The 17227-nt window shown below is 48.3% G+C and overlaps 1 protein-coding gene across 1 annotated transcript; it reads right to left on the reverse strand.

The window, feature by feature from the left end:
- Positions 1-2058: 2058 nt before the first annotated feature.
- TF (transferrin) lies at positions 2059-16101 on the reverse strand. Its single transcript, XM_082767576.1, has 17 exons — positions 15950-16101; positions 13654-13817; positions 13341-13449; positions 12247-12438; positions 11903-12038; positions 11445-11500; positions 9945-10114; positions 9634-9820; positions 8800-8954; positions 7547-7640; positions 7110-7145; positions 6269-6427; positions 5146-5290; positions 4117-4181; positions 3667-3851; positions 2762-2948; positions 2059-2299 (listed from the first exon to the last, which is right to left on the reverse strand). The coding sequence occupies exons 1-17, from the start codon at positions 15990-15992 to the stop codon at positions 2262-2264; spliced, it is 2121 nt and encodes a 706-aa protein (XP_082623702.1). The 5' UTR covers positions 15993-16101; the 3' UTR covers positions 2059-2261.
- Positions 16102-17227: the final 1126 nt, after the last annotated feature.

Raw genomic sequence — 17227 nt, forward strand, 5'->3', positions numbered from 1 at the left:
CCTGCATTTGTAAATTTTTACTGCATATAACCAAAGCAGGTTGCTGCGTTAAGGTGTGCATGCGTTTGGGAGCTATGTGCCCAGCCCCAAAATAAACCACATACCTACTTCATAACTTATTTGCTTTGAGTTATAGAGTTCTTCCACAGATCATACGGATCCCCTCCAACTCGGGATATTCTATGATTCTATGATCTCCAGGGATGGGGCATTCACAGCCTCTCTGGGCAACCCGTTCCAGTGCCTCACCACCCTCTGAGTGAAAAACTTCCTCCTGATATCTAACCTAAATTTCCCATCTTTGTTTAAAACCATGTCCCCTTGTCCTGTCACTATCAACAAATATAAACAGGCGTTCCCCCTCCTGTTTACACACTCCCTTCAAGTACTGGAAAGCCACAATGAGAGGCAGGGATGGCCAGAGGGGGAAAAGGGACATAGGTGGGGAAGCAGAGGGAGGAGGCCACCATGGAGAGATGGCAAAAAACATCCCAAATTGGTTAAAACTGAAGGAGCATCATCCCCCAGCTCTGCTGGAGGTCTGGAGGGTGGCTGCGGGCAGAGCCGCTGCTGGCAGAGCTGCTGCTGGCACCCTGAAGGCTCTTCCCACTGCCAGGTTGTCACCAGAAGGTGATGGAGTGGTGGTGGGCATGGGTAGCCGGCATCTGCCCAGGCAGCAGAGATGTCAACCACATCCCTGGAGCACAGCCAGGCTGGGGTGGTGATTGCTGGCCTCTGCCTAGCACTTGTTAGACCACACCTAGCTGCTGTGGCTAGGTTTGGGCCCCTACTTCAATAAGACCTTGGTGAACAAAAGCAAATTCAGCAGAGAGCCACCAGCATGACCCTGGGGGCTGAGGGACCAGGGTTTGTTGAGGCTGGAGAAGAGATGGCTTCAGGGCAGACCTGGCACCAGCTGCCACATTTCTTCCAGGTGGCAGGAAGATGGATCCAGGCACTTCACAGTGGTGCAGAATAAGAAGCAAGGGAAGCATATTGAAACAAGAGAGGTTCAGACTGGATATGAGATAAACTTCTTCCCCTTAGGACAGGCAAGCAGTGGGACAGACTGCCCAGGAAGGTTGTGGAACTTTGTTCTCGGGGAAAGCTTTCCACCTGTAGCAGTAGTTAGCTGTAGAAACAGGCTCTTTCAGGGACACTGTCTCTCTTTGCTGATTCTTAAGAACAGATTAAACAAACCATCTGTCCAATATACTTGAACCTACAAAAGTGCAAAGCACAGAATATCATTGCTTCCACTTTAACTTTCTGTCTTCAAAAGTAATCTTTAGTTAGGCTAGTGGATGTCTTGCAATATGTGCCATATGCATTCAAATATCATCACTGCAAATCCATCAAAATATTAATTCCTGCAAAAACGGGAATTCAACATTTTTCTGTCCTCAGCAGTTCTTCTATGCCTGCCTTGAAAAGAGGGTTACTACCTGCTGTTTTTGTTTGTTTGTTTGTTTGTTTTGTAGCTCAGCAGAAGCTCAGCAAAATGCAGGTTTCCAAACAGGTCCTCAATTTTTCTCATGAAAGGAAGTCTAAGCCTGGGCTCTCCACAGCAACATACTGCATTTTAAATGTACTGCCTGGTGGAAATAACTCTGCTTCTGCACTATTCATATCCACCCAACTGAGATATGAGATGGAGTGGTTTCCATTCACACCTTCCATCTTACAACCACTATATTTTTGTGTTTTTATTGCTGTTATTGTTGTTGTTTTTTTATACTCTCTACCCTTCAGCTTCCCTCACATAAACACTCTCTCTCTTTCTATATCCCAAACACAACGGGCAGCTGTTGTCTCCTGGGGACATAATGGGATAATCTGGGTAAAGCAGAAGCACAGATAATATAAAATGTCTGTCAGTTAGACTCTAGGACACCTTTAATCCATTTTGCTTTAGAAAATATTGAAAGGAATTTCGCTATTGGGCAACAATAGCCTTGAATGGCAATAGCCAGATTGGAGTCTGCCACTGGCCTGCAGCAAGAGGTGCCAGGGAAGGAGTGGGCATAATAACTGCTTTGAGAAATCTCAGGAAACCTCTTTAGACTTTGAGATTTTATTCCTTGCTGTGACAGCAGCAGAAAACCGTGAAGTTTCAAATAGCCACTTTCAGAGTGATGGAGAAGGGCAGAGGAAGCAGTGAAGGCAGAGGGCCCTCTGTGGGTCAGTGTTGGAGCTGAGGGCACAAAAGGAGTCACGGCACTAGGTTTCCTCCCCCTTCAATGAGGGCCCTTCCCATCCTGTTACTTGTCCTCAAGGAAGGTGCACACCTGGAGGAGATCTGAAAAGGGAAAGGACAGGGAGGAATTCAGACCTCGCATTTAAACAGAAAACACAACATCGCTCCCATCCCACCAGTGCACAGCCAACTGTGCCAGCATTGTCATACCGTGGAAAACATATCCACCATACCACCAGAAGTGAGCATTAACCACAGATCACACTGAACACAGACTGACAGGACAGGGTGGGTTCTTTTTACCACTTCTCAAACTCCATGTTTTCTAAAGGTAATTAAAAATCTTTCATTCCCATTGATGCCAGAACAAGTTTCCAATCTGGCAGAAGTTAGCTCAGGAAACTCTGGGAGAAGTATACTGGCAGCTTTATGAGTTATCCTCATTTTTCTTTAAAAAAAATGGACATAAATTTCTTTAAATGGACAGCAACAGAAATAACTGTCCATATGGCTGATGCTAAGAACTGTGATTCACTGACTTTGTCCTGAGGCTGTTACATTTACCTGATGGGTTGCAGGTATTGAGGCTAGCAACTGAAGCATAGTATTCATCTCCGAGGAACTCCTTGTGTGTTATTCCTTGGCGGAGTTTAACCAGGCACCTGGTCAAGTCTTTAAACAGAAGATCCTTGGTTTGAGACTGAAACATCATGAATCTCTCTTTCTCGGTTCCATGTAATCCAAACAGTTTCTGAAATAAGGCATGAAGAGGTAAGTGTATGTAAAAAGTAGAAAGAAAGCAAGATTCAGCTCGTACAAGCCTCACTTTTAGTACTACTTCTTCACCACGAACTCCTTGTCCTGGGGAGCCCCCAGTCAAGCTCCAAAAGTTTAGGACTGAATCTTCTGTCCGTGTGACTAGGTGGCAGGACTCTCACTGGTAAGCAGCACACTTGTGGCATGACCGGCAAAACAAAATTTTTTCTTTTTTAGTATTTCACTATCTGCTGATCCCACTGGGAGGAGCTGCCAGCAGGTTCTGTGCCTTCACCATGAGCTGAAAGCAAAAGGAGCTGACTTCCAAAGTGTCTCTTAACAGATCCAGATGGCGGAGAAAATCTCAGCATTGTTGGTGTGAAATCAAAAAGAGCTGACATAACCTGGTTATGCTGACAGCAGTAGCTGGAGGACTGTGTGTGTTCCAGTGGGGCTGGATGGCTTGCTGCCTACCTTGTGCCTGACACAGCTGGGTCAGAGATCAGGCACCCCAGAGGAGTTTCCAAAACACAGCTGTAAGTACAGAAGGGATGGAGGGTGTGGGAGGCTAAGGGACAAGGCTCTGACCCCATATCACTAAGTCAAAATCTTCCACATTTCACTCACTTGGAGAGCATCATTGCTCTAAAAATGTAAACGTGTTGTGTAAAAAACCACCCCAGATCATTCCTCCCACTGTCAGTACCACTAACCTCTTGTCCCTCCAGCAGCTCACGGATTTTGTTTGCTTTCTCAGGGCGTGCAACCACAGCATGGGTAGGAACTTTGGCCAGGTGGCAGGTCTTGTAATCCATGGTGTTTGCTCGTCGCCCATCAGTGCACAACAACTCAAAGTCATCCACTGTCAGACCTTTGGCCCAGTCCTCTTTATTTTTGCCTATGAAGAGAATTGGTTTGGAGATTCAGAGATCTTGTATAGTAGAGGCATAATCACCCTCTCAACACCCAAGCAAAGCATTTGTCCCTGCACGTGTGTGCACTGACACTCAGATACTTCGCATGTAGAAAAGAAGCCATATGGAGTTTGTAATTAACAGGCCACCAGAATAATTGTGCAGCTGAAGTCAGTGTTTTGGGAATGAAAATAACGCAGATGGGGGAAGCAGTCCTGCCAAGTCCTTTGCAAGAGGATAACCACATACCATCAATGTTTTCACCAACAGTTGAATGCTTAATAAAGGCCACATCACCCTGCTCGACCAGACACCTGTGAAGTACAAAGAAAGGCAAGTGATATGGGTGCCGGAGTCCTGGTCCTTTCCCACAGGTTGGATTCTGACCCATATCTTACTTTGTGAAATCAGTCTCTAAAGATAGTCAGGTCTAGGAGCCCTGTCATGAATATTTTAAGGATATCTGAAACAAAATCTTTTAACACATCCTGGAAAAACACACGCATTCTTTTAACATACTAAGTAACTGATGTATTTTGTTGTCAGAAAGAAGTAGTTCAACCAAGAGCAGAATTTGCATTGTTTTCTGCAGTGCCTGGCTGCACCTTTCAATAGCCATGTAAAAAGTAAAACTTGCACCAAAATGACTGCAAATCCTGCAGGAGGGTCTCTTTGCTACTAGATGTAACTGAATAAATAAACAAATAAATAAATAAATTCTCTTCTTAAGTTTGTGCCCAATACAAATTACTTAGACTTGATCTGCTACTGGTTGGTACAGAGGAGATGGCACTGGGGTTGACCTCTGGTCCCTTCTCTTTTTAGGGAATTGTTCATTTTAACCAAGGCAAGGAACATTTTTAACAGGGAGCATGCAGTGGCAGCATTGTTTCTGGGTTTCCACTTTTTAACGTTCTTTATTTTACATAATTTGTTATGTAATTAAGCGTGGCACCACTGTCATTGTAGGAGCTCTGGCCAAAATGCTCATGTCTCTCCCATTTTGCCTGGAAGGACCAGTACATTAATTTTTACAGAACGGGTACATTTTGCACCTACACCGGAGAAAAGGAGAAGAGATGGTGGGAAGACAGCTGCATAAAGAAAAAACATATGGAGTACATAAGTAATATTGCAGGCTTATATACCTGCAGCAGTGTTGTGGAGAAAAAGAAAAGGTCAGTGGACTAGTGTCAGCATGAGGCCAAACCCCATGCATGATCTACCCATCACCTCTCTGATCAGCCCCCCAGGTACCTGAGCATTTTCCCCACCTACCGTAAAGCTCCGGTATATCCATAGTATTTCTCGTGGCTGCTGGCGACACACTTCTCCAGCAGGTTTTCCCCTGAACCTTGGCACAGCTTGCAGAGGCGGGAGTTAGGAGGAGAACCAGGAGCACAGCCCTCACTGAAGTAATCATCTGAATAAAACAGGAATAAAATAAATTTACTTTTCCTGCACTGGAAAACTGGGGTTTCCTTTCATAATATGTTCTTGTGGTGATCTTATATGAGCAGGCTGAGGGGACTGGGAACAGGCTGCGATGCGAGGAGGAGCGTGCCTCAGCAGACAGCACATCACATGCATCACGCTTTGACTAGGAATCTTGTCCCTTGGTGTGACTGATGATCTTGGCATTGAAAGAAGAATGTGTCTTCTGCAAACCATTTCCAGCTCGTGTGGAACCAGCCTTTCTGGGCAGGCATGACTGTGTTTGGCAGCAATATGAGAACTTAGGGGGAAGAAGGGACATTAGGAAAGGCAGGTAGGAGGATGGAGAGGCAGAGTCTAAAACTTAACAACAATAGTATGTTCTTGAGATTAGATTTGCTGATAATAATTATATGCTTAATTTGCCTTGGTCCATAATATCTCCGTATTATTTTTGTTGGAACATAATTCTCACTGACTGAAAGTTGGGTATAGAGACTGCTCTTCTGAGCAATGCAGACTTTTTACCCACTATTCTCAAGGGAGTCAGATCAGTCCCTTAAGGTTTCTTGAACTGAGAGCAGCCCCTATCCCCTATTCTCAGCCCTTCTGGGATTCAGAAATCTATCCCTTACTCCTACACAGAGTCCTGCACAAGGAGCAGCCGCCCTGTACCCGGAGCAGCCTGTGTTCCCATTTTGGGAATGCCTTTTGGGCTGCTGAAAGGGGAAGGGGAGAGAGGTGAAAAAGTGAAGCCCCCACAAAACAGCTGATGTGCCATATCCTAGTCAGAATCAGTCACCAACAGCCTGAAACTTTGCTCACTGAAACCTTAAATAACAGACTTGTCCTCATTTCCTTCTCCAAGTGAGAGTTTTCGAGGCACAAGAAGATCAGAGGAGGCATGGCAAAACGTTTTTGCTCGCAGGTTTCTAACTCAGACAAATGAATGTATGTCTTGACTCACCAAAATCACAGCTCCCGGTTTTGTTGTGAATCAAGCCCATGGGGATGTTCCAGCCAGCAGTTCTCCCAACAGCGGTGTGGCATGACTTCTTGCCTTGCAGATTGTTCCATGTGATGGCACCATCAGATTTCTTCACAACAGCCACAGCAAAGTATGATGCTTTTGGAAGGAAAAGAGAGGAGAATTAAGGACTGACCCAAGGATCCCACTGTGCTCCCTTACCAGAGTATCAGCTACACTTAGGAGAGGGCAGCTACGCACAGCGTAGCAGAAATATTTTGTCCTTATGAAGGACTGGCCACACAGCAACAGGAAAACAGTTTGCAGATGTGATGCATCTATTCCCACCACGCTCCTGGGAAATTATTACCTCTGACTTTTCTCCCCCACAAAACTGGCACTCAGGTATGCAAGAAGGCTGTGGCAAGATGCACACGATGCGTGCCTCCCAATTTCATATCCTCTTTAGCAAAGGACAAAACCTTCCCTCCTCTCTCTATTTCTATAAAAAACAATTCCCCAGTGCTACAGCCCAGTCCCTCTTTCTCTGTTTGCAGCCCTGGCAATGTCAAAGGCCATGACAGCACAGTGTGCTCCAGCAACTCTGCACAAATCTCTGCTGCTGCCATATGCTTTGCCTTGTTATCTGCTTGCAGACCCAGAGTTTCCATTTAAACATTAGTTTCTCACCCAGATTTTTCACATCTGTATTGTACACAGTGGTTCTTACAAAACTCTTTGTGTGGAGAGTGGCCATTAATTCTCAGCTCATGACTGTATATGTATTTTTCCTCTTATATCTGAACGGACAATTGTCTATCCCTCTGTTGGCAGTAATTACCTGGTTGTCCTTCTTCTTTGCTGCACTGGCTGTCATCTGAGGGAAAGAAAAAGAAGCTATTAGATAAAACATATGGTAAATCCAAAAATAAGTCAAACTCACTATTTTCTGGAGAAAGTTCATTCTAGAAGTGGCTATTTAAGGTTGCATTGAGTAAATTGACAGAACAAAGAACAGCCTCTCTCCGTTCTTCAGTGCTAAGACAACTAGTTTCACCAAGGCCAGTGCTAAAGGACAGGGGCATCATGATTAAAATGAAGAAGATAGGAGCTGGAGGTGATCACGATCCTGATTTTTCAGGCATGTAGCATCAAGTAGAGCTGCCCTGCATGCCATGTGTTTTCTGTGGGATGCAACACTGAGGCTGCTTTCTAGGTTTGAGAATAAACCCAATGCTTTTGCACCTACCCCTTCCCCAGCACCAGGACTGCACTTACCCTCGTAGCTTTCTCCCATCACCGGCACCAACCCACACACGCCAGCAGTATAGACGAAACCTCCATCTAGGCTGATGGCATCTGCTTCACCTTTCTGCAATGAAAACCACATAGTGATGAAATGACCCTGTATTTCCCCTGGGCAGCTCTTTTTGGAAACTGGATCTTAGCAGAAACAGTAAATGAGAGGAGACAGGCTGGGGGCAAAGGGGCCTGAGAGGGTAGCACACAGCCAGACAAGTTCTTGCTGATGCAAAGAGAGGGTGCTCTGAAATTACCTCTCACGTGTGCTTGTAGCCGCCTCCCACAGCAGCTCTCACCTCCAGGCACTCACAGGCTCACATGGGTGCATCTCCCAGCCTGTTTCCTTATCTCACCTGTCCTTTGGAGTTTGCATTTTGTGCTGTCTCCACAGTACTGACCCAACTTTCTGAACTAACATCATCTACACCACGGAACCCATCCCCTCCTGAGCAGGAAATGGCCTTTCTCTGTGTGACCCCGAAATGGCAAGAAGAACTGCTCTTTGTAGGCTGGGACACTCAACTCAAAGGGGAGAGTGCTTGCATTGCAGGCTGGATCAGCAAGCAGGGCACGCTCTAAGTCTAAGGGAAAACTGGTTGTTAGAGGCGAAGAATTTCAGAGGATTTGCCAGATCCAATGGCAGGAGACTAAGCACAACATTACAGCTACTCTGGTTGCATCAGAGAACAAGACTTCTTAACTGCAGAAAATTTCCCTGGTTGGATCCCAGAAACGTGTTTGTTTTTAAGTACAGAGGAAAATAACAGGCATGACAGATGCAAGCTAGTCAGTCTAAAAAAACCTTTCTCAACAAATTACGTTGTTTTTTGTTTGTTTGTTTGTTTTTTAAGGCTTCTGGGCAGTACAACCACTTCATTTTATTTGAACTTAAAATGTATTTCTCACTTTCTTCTGTTTATATTTTACTACAGTCACCTTGCTTTTCTAAATAAAAGGTTACTTCACACCAGAAAATTATTTCTTGTTTAGGAAACATCAAAGAACTCTGTCTAATAACATTTTTTAAAGATGTTAATCATTGAAGAGCTAGTTGAGCCTTTTCCCAATGATAAGGTTGGTTTCTGCCTGCTGTTATTTCTCAGAAAGCCCCCAGCATTTTATGGTAAAATCTCACCCCCAGATCTATTATCAGGTTTATCAGGTTGAAAGAGGCAATGCCTCTCTCCAGCTGAAAGAATCCTGGCGAGAAGAAAAGGAAAAAAACCTACCATGATCTTAATAATGCAGTCCTTCGTGTTGTCTGCCACGGTGCACTCCACCTCGCCGTTGCTCACCACACTCCAGCGGTCACACTTGCTCTTCTCATCCTTGCCTACTGCACACCACTGAATCTTGTTTTCTCTAGGGCTGACAGTCAACTGATCTGCAAAAAAATGGCCAGAGAAGAAAGAATAAGCCCAGAGCTCTGCCGAACAACAGGGCCATGGGAAGGCGGTTTCTGGGTGAGGGGAACCCTGCCACGATGCCATCTGCACACAGCCAGCCTTGGGACTGGGACCAGAGGGAGGTGGAGAAGCACCACCTGCTCATGGTTTCGTGAGGTAGCATTTGAATAACCTGTTTTGATGCTATATGAAGTCGATGTGCCTCCTTCCATAAAGGCCACGGTGGCTGAGCCTACCACAGAGACCTCTGCCCAGCTGTGGATGTTAAGTGGCTTTCAGGGGTCATTTGTTGGACATCTGACACAGAAAGCCAGCTAGGACATCAGTAAATGCTTGATGAGTCTGGATGGAAGTGAAGGACCCTGTTTCCCTCGAATGGCCAATGCTGGGCCTGATGTCCTGGGATGTTCCTCCTGATCCTGTACTCTTACATCCCAGAAACAGCTATTCAGAGCAGCAGTTTTGACCATGCCAATTCCCTACCAACCACACAAGCCAATACCTTTCACAGGAAATATTTTATGGAGAATACACTCTATACTTTCCCCACTATATGGGGAAAGAAAGTCATCTTCTTTTCCCCAGATGTGTTTTACGATCATGACCCTTCAATGCATCTCCCACTGACACTACGTCTGTACATCACATCCTGCCCACCTTTCCGGAGGCTCTGGATGGCACTGTAATACTCAAAGCCCAGGTAGAGCTGGGAATCCATCAGTTCTGGGACACGTTTCAGCATTATAGCAGAGTCTTTGAAAAGCAAGTCCTTGAGGACTGGGTCCTTCTTGCCAGGTGGCCCAAAGAGGTGGAAGTCGCTGGTTGTGCCCACGCCAAAGTTGCTCTGCCACAGGGAAAAAATAATCAGCAAATAACTACACCAAAGCATTCAGAAAACTGAAGAGAGCAAGCAAAGCCAGGGGACAGAAGACGGATGTCAGGGGAATGAAAGCAGAGCCTGCAGGTACCTGCGCTTTTGAGAGAAAGCTCCAGATGTCATCAATTTTGCTATCATCCCGAGCCACAACGGCGTGAGCAGCCACTCTGGCCCAGTGACACGTTTTGTAGCTGTCCACAGGCTGACGGGTGCCATCCAGACACAGCAGCTCATACTCATCCTTCTCCTCTGGGGCATTTTCTAGAGGGAGAGGGGAACCATGAGTTGCATCTCCACAAAAACAGACAACGGCCCAGCATGGGGCAACTTTCTCATTGATTTATTCCAGCTGAATCTCAGGGAAGAATTCTTCACTGCAGACAAGTTGCACAAACCTCTTTGCAATAATGCAAAGGTGTTAGGAGAGATGGGATCACTGTGGTCATACAAAGGCAGCGCAGAAAGAATCCACATGCACATGAGATGATCTCTGCTGCTGCCATAACTAGCCCATCAGTATTTATTCATGTAGCAGTAGTGCCTGGACATCCAGGCACATGCATATAGATACGAATACAAATAGATTTACAAACACCTTACAAGTAGATTTAAGAGGTCAGACCCCACGTGTGGTCTGTAGAGGCCAGCAGATAGCCAGTGTCAAGGCTGAAAATAGAGCCCAGGTCAGAGGGCACAGGATTATGGGAGAGTTCAGGTAGGAAAGGACCTCTGAACATCTCTGGTCCAACCCCCTGCTCAAAGCAGGGCAGACCAGGTTGCTCCAGTTGGATCTTGAAAACCTCCAAGGATGGAGACTGCACGGCTGTCCCTGGCAGCCTGTCCCATTGCCTGACTGTCCTTACAGGGAAACAATTTCTCCTTGCGTATGGTCCGAACCTCTCTTTTCAATCAGTTCACAAACCCTGCCTTATGACCATGGTTTCTCATCTTTCCATAGTCCAACCCTGTAACAATCTTGGCTCCACCTCCTTGCTAATGTCCATGTAGGTACAGACGGGCTGCTCTGAGGTCCCCCAAAACTTTTTCTTTTCCAGGCCGACCAAGCCCACCTCCCCGAGCCTCTCCTCACAAGACAAGCATCCCTGCCACGTGGCCCTGTTGGTGGCCCTCCGCCGAGCTCACTGCCAGTCCTGCCAATGCCAGGCCATGTTCCCTCTCCGAGAGGTGCAGGTAGTGAACTCTTGCTGTGGACCAAAGCTCCCAGAGGAATGGGTGAGCTCCTCTACCCACCTCATGCTCACCCTGCATTTGCTGTCATAACGCTACAGCTGCCCCTGCAGTATGGCACCAATGGTAATGCTTCTGAACTTAAATCAAGCAGGTTTTCCTTCCTCAGAGAAGAATCCCAAAGGAGAATTAGACCCCACCACAATCATATTTTTCAGTAACAAGGATAAGTTAGTCCTGTAATTAATACAGTGTACAAAACATGTTTCAAGAGTGTAAAAGATCTGAGGTATGAAGTAAGCTAGGAGAGAAACAAAGGTTTGCACAGCGTAGACTAATCCCAGGATGGAGTGGAAGCAACAGGTTGGAATGGAAAGAAGAAACAAGTGGTTTGCAGGCCTACCTTGAACAGTTGTGTGTTTTACAAAAGCCACATCTCCTTTTCCATCCTTCAGACACCTGTAGGTGAGAGGAAACCGAAGAAATGTTAAAACAAACAAAAAACAACAGACATCATGGCTCCCTGTCTCCTGTTTCAGCAAATTACTTTGGCATAAACTGCAACCGCAGAGCAACAGTCTTCCCAAAAAAGCTATGCTGGCAGGGAGGTAAATATAATGGCAGAGAAGTAATGCTCAAGAGACCCAGTTAGAGTTACCACAAGGCTAATGCTACATATCCTTAGGTCTGTGCAAAATCAGACAGCTGAGCTCCTTCTTTCAGCTCCTGCTGACTGCCTGCCAGTTATTGCTAATTGGGTCTTTAATTACCAGCAGTCCCAGTTCTATACATTCCACCTCATCAGGACCCCTGATTACAGCACAGCAGTCCCTAGTATAACAAAAAATAACTTTCACTCACTGAAAAGCTCCAGAATATCCAGAATAAGGTGCTGTGCGGAGGCATTTGGTTTTGGCATCCCCCTTGCACTGACGGCACAGCTTTTGTTCCGTGGTGGCACCAGGCACACAGCTGGCAGAGAAAAACTTGGCTACCGCTGCAGGGGAGAAACATGCAATGGTTAGTCTAAAACTCCCTTTTACAAGGACCTAGAAGGGTTTGGGGGGGAACACGGAAAGAAAGTAAATGCTTCGGTTGCTCTCCAAGTTGCCTCTGAACCTCTGCAGATCAGGCAATGCCACCTTCACCTTGCCACCACCCCCAGCTTAACATCAGCCCGTTTCTCATGCTGTTCCCCACGTCACCTTGCTCGACTGAGCCTGAGTCGATGCCTTCCCACTCGATGTCTCCCCGGTGGATGAGTGTCCCGATGGGGATGTTCCAGCCAGCGGATCTGCCCAGGCCTGTGTGGCAGGAGGTCTTGCCTCGCAGGTCATTTATTGTGAAGTCTGTTCCTTTCTTAACAACAGCCACAGCATAGTAGCTGGTTGTGGAGCCTGCAGTGCGAAAAGGTAATTAATAGCTTTGCTTGAACAAGCCTGGTCTTCCCATTTTCTCAGGGGTGAGCTATGCTGCCAATATTGAACCAGCAGTGTACATTACACCAAGCAGTCAAAAGCATCCTGAAAACACTATCACATGCAAAATGCTCTGTCACTGGACATATGTTACGGACGTATACTTATAAGGTTGCCTAAAAGAGTCTTTTCTCAAACACCATTGCCCACTGGAGCATTCATGCAAGCGTTACAAGTCTGAAATTCCACGTCTAGTCTTTAGAATTATACCAACTCCATCAGTTACATATGAATAAAGAGACCAAGTCTTAGACATGGTCAGGAATGACCCACCCGTGTTGCTTTGATCCTGAATATTGTGTACAAGCAGGCTGACCTCCTGGGCAGAGGGGGAAAAAACTAATGGCAGTGTTGCTGCGGCTATAAGCTGGTCTGGCCGATGGCTGCACAGCCAGCTGTGGGGACCGCTGTGCTTTACCCGCGCCGTTCAAGGTCACTGATAGCAGAATGAATATCTCTGGGATCTCTTCTGAACAACTTTCATGCCAAGTTTTGGGAGGGCTGGCATTTCTGCTGATGGTCATCTCCATCCACGGCCACTGCATCACCGCATCACTGGTGACTTTCAGCACAGCTACCAGCACAAACAGGGCACTGGTTCTGTCCCCTTCCATTTTAGTGACCCAGTGGTCACGGGCAGCAACAAATGATTTGCATTTTGGCATTACTGGCTCCCTCCCTTCCCCTGGGGGATCTGGAAGCCAGGGGCAATAGCTCAGACACCCAGCAGAAACACTGGGAGCACTGGGTGGAAAGGAAGGCCTTTGCACTACCAGTTTGCTACCACTACTTGGCTTAAAAATGCTACATAAAAATGTTACCTCCACTTCGCTCGTAGACCTCAGCAGCAATGGGCTTCAGCTTATAGGGAGCAAGGCCTGCCTCGAAAACTTGACCACCGTCCAAGCTAATGGCATCTGCTTCGTTATTCTAAAGAGCAAGAGATTTCAATCAATAAACAAAACTAGGGGAAAACACTTCCCAGCTGTCTCTCCTGGATCCTTGTGGGTGAATCCTTCTCCACAGCAGGACCACAGGCTCGCTACCAGTGACTCGAAGGAAACCCTTTCTCCAGGTGGAAGGTGCTGCTGCAACCTCCTCAGCGCCCGGCACAGCTGTTTGCTGCCCACTCACCGAGATGGCTTTGATGCAGTCCAGGTACGTTGCTTTCTGCACGCAGCTCAATGCAACTCTCTCCTGTTGCATGTGGTCCTTTAGGCTGTTGCATTTCTTCTCTTCTGCTGAGGATATTGTGCACCATCTGACAGTTGTCTTGGGAGGAACAGCAAAACACAGAGCTGTGGGAAAAAAAAAAAAAAATAATAATAATAAAAGTCATTTCAGAGAGGGAGAAAGCCACCAATAGGGGAGAAACACCATCTCTTGTTCCTTGCAGCCATGGCCTTGGGGGAGCAGCAGGATCTCCTTTGTGCATCTCCTAAGTCACACAGGAAAGGAGTTTCCTTCTCACCTGACGTGTGGACCTTCAGGAGCATCTGGAAGGACCATCCCCATCCCTGGGTAATGGATGTCCCTGCTCAGCATGGTGACTCCAGCAGCCTGAACTCACGGCAACACCCACAGGGGCAGGAGAACAAATCCAATAGAAACCAAACTCCAAACAGAAAGAAAAGACTGTCCCCTGAAGCGGTCTCTTTGCAAATAACCCCAGAGGGAGAGCAGCTCTAATCTGGCCGGACTATGTTCAGTAAGCTGCCACACACAGCTTCCCTGGTGGCCAGCAGATCAGATTTATTTACCTCTCTACTCCCCATCTCCTCCAGCACAGGCAGCAACCAAGGTGCCGTACTGCCCGCACGCAGGCACAGCCCCCTCTTCTCAGGGTGCCCCACTAGTAAATGCAGCTGCCTGGCTGTGCTGGGAGGCTGATCAAGCAAAGACCGAAGGTCAATGCAGACGCTTGACTCCTTCAGCAACCTGAGCACCAGAGATGTTGGAAGCTTGCAGTTAAAGTGCACAACTGGTCCCACACCTGCACATAGCTCTGCCCCTTCCTGGCAGGATCGTGCAGACCACGACACGCACACTTCCCTTTCTCCAGGCACATTTTGTTCACATGCATCTTCCAATTAACCCATGCAGTTCCCATTTTTTTTTTCACCTCTGAAATATTCTGTCTTTTTGACTTTTCGAGCCATAACTCCACCAGCAGACACCTTCTGCTCCTCCCAGTGGAAATGCTGACTTTGGCCACACGGGGAATTCATAGCCCTAATTCTCATTGCCTAAATCTACATTGTTCACCTTTTGGCTGAAAAAAAAAAAGCCATGGCCAGCTTAATGTGGGGCTGGCAACTGTTCCACCTTGGGCAGGGGCTGGTATGGGTCCTCCTGAGGGCCCCTCCACTGATGCTGGCCAGTGGCCGTGGCACAAGCAGCGGTGACAGCCAGCACACCACTGCTTTGCCTCATGGCACTGCTCAGCCTGGCAGCACTGGTGAGCACTGGAAAGGTGAGGGCAGCCCCAGTGCCTCAGTCCCTGTGGCACAGCATTTGGGTAACTTCCATGCAGCAGGGAGGAGGGATGTCCCCAAGAGGACATCAGTCATCACCGTGCTTTATGGGAGGTCAGAAAGGACCTGCTGCTCCCTCCTTCCCATGTTGGGTGTAGGCAGCAGCAGTATCCTTGCCATGGCTCGCTGCCCCTTGCCTGCCCGAATCGAGAGAGGAGAGGAATCCGTGCTTCAAGCAGCGCCAGCTCTGCAGCGGCACACTCCGCATGTGAAATGCACGAGCAAAAGCACAGCGGTGGCAGCAGCACAGCGCTCCGCTTGTTGAAAGCAGTCCAGGAGTTTCCCAAACCCAGCGGAGAAGGGCTGGGAACAGGGCAAGCTGCTGGGGGACACCAGCCTCCCCCCTGGCTGCAGGAAGCCTCGGAGGTCCATGAGGGGAGCAGCACCCCAGGGGCGAGCAGAGAGGTGAGGAACGGCAGCACCACTTTGCAGCCCCAAAGCAAACTTCTGGGGGAGCAGCAGGGGAAGCCTGCAGGGACTCCTCTCAGGGGTCTTTTCGTTATTTAAGCTCTGTTTTAGTGCAGCTGCCCTCAGGTTTAACCCAACGCACAGGCAGGCTGGCGCTGGTTTAACCCCACGCATGGGGATGCTCCTCTCCTGGCACAGCAGCTGCCGGGGCGGGGGGGGGGGGCGTAGAGAGGGGAGCTTTTCCCCTCGCCCTGCACTGAGCTGCTGTTTTTAGTGTTCAGAATAGGCATCCTCATTTACAGGTACCCATAGCTGCCAAAACAGTCAGGTTTTAATTACTCAGCTGCCAGGTTTAACTTAGGAGCTGTCTGGTCTGGCACATGCTGCAGTTGCTCCTGTAAAACAGCCTGGGATAGGGAGAAAACCTGTGGTCCTGGGAGGTCTGGGCTCCTCCGTTCCCCCCCAGACTGCTTTCAGCACACACTTACCAGCTATCCCTAGGGACAGCACAGCGGAGAGCACAAGTTTCATGCTGGAGCAGGAAGTCGGGTGCCGAGGAGGGGCTGCGGTGGTCGTGGTCACAGACCGTCCCCTCCGGGTCTGTGATGGCTCTGGAGCCGCTTTCTCCCCCTTTTATAGAGAAGCAGCCCTGGCTGTGTTTGCAGAAGCAATGACCTAACACTGTTTGTCCTTCCTTGTTTCTCAATAGCCGCTAAATCGCCCCCCTCCCTGGATCAGCCCATTTTTAGGACGCCTTTCACTCTTTGGCACTGAACCCCTTTCGCAGGCAGGAGTCGGAGCAGGCAAGGTGGTTTTTGTTTTACAAGGGGCTCCAAATGGAAAATTCCCAAGTCGTGACATATGAATTCCCCTGCAGGCTGAAATGCCACAGGAGGGACTGTTTTCTCTGTGGTGGCTACCTCCTGCCTTGCACAGCCTAATCTCAGAAAGTCCCTGCTGGATCCAGCCCTCGGTTTCACGTGTTTGCCAGTAACTTACTGTTGTGCCCAACAGTCTTTGGCTTGCTTTCTCCCTTGCACTCCCTTGGCAGCGGCAGCAGGGCTCAGAGGCAGTAAATGTTCCTTCCAGATGGTCTGGCAAGCTCCTTGCACAGGCAGAGAAAGCCAGTGGCCGCAACCGGATAGCTCGATAGCACCCTGCAGCCAGCAGGAAACACCACACCTCATCTTCCGTAAGCTGTTGTTGTGATGATCCTGGGAAGAAATGCTGAGCTCAGGGGTCCCCTTCCTCTGCAAACCCTCTCTACCCGATTGCACCACTCCCCGTTTCCCTCCCTGCAGCCAGGACTGGGGGGCACAGCTAGGTTTATGAATGTCTGGCTTCGTGATGCTGCCACGAGCTCCACGTCCCCATCTTTGGTACAGGCTACAAGACCAGCTGCAGGATGACTTTGACAGATGCACACGAAATGGGAGCCCCTGCACCACAGCAGCTGGCCCACGTGCCCCAGTAGCATCCCTGGCCAGCAGCTGCCAGGGCTGGTCCTGCTGCTGTGTCCACCAGACACCAGCTACGCGAGTGCTGTCGTGGTGGGATCCAGCTCTGGGGTTTGATCTCCAGAGCACCAGCCCCCCTTTGTGGTCTCCTGGATGCCCCCGCATGGGTCCAGCCTAGGGATATGGCAGCAGCATCTGCAGTGGTTCCCTCAGCTTGGCTAGTTCCCATTTCTCATCCCTTCATCCCCTGCTTTCCCAGAAGGGCAGCGCTTCTTGTGGCCAGAGCTTCTCCAACACGCCATATACAAG

This window comes from Aythya marila (genome assembly GCF_965140915.1).
Source record: "Aythya marila genome assembly, chromosome: 9".
Lineage (NCBI taxonomy): Eukaryota > Metazoa > Chordata > Aves > Anseriformes > Anatidae > Aythya > Aythya marila.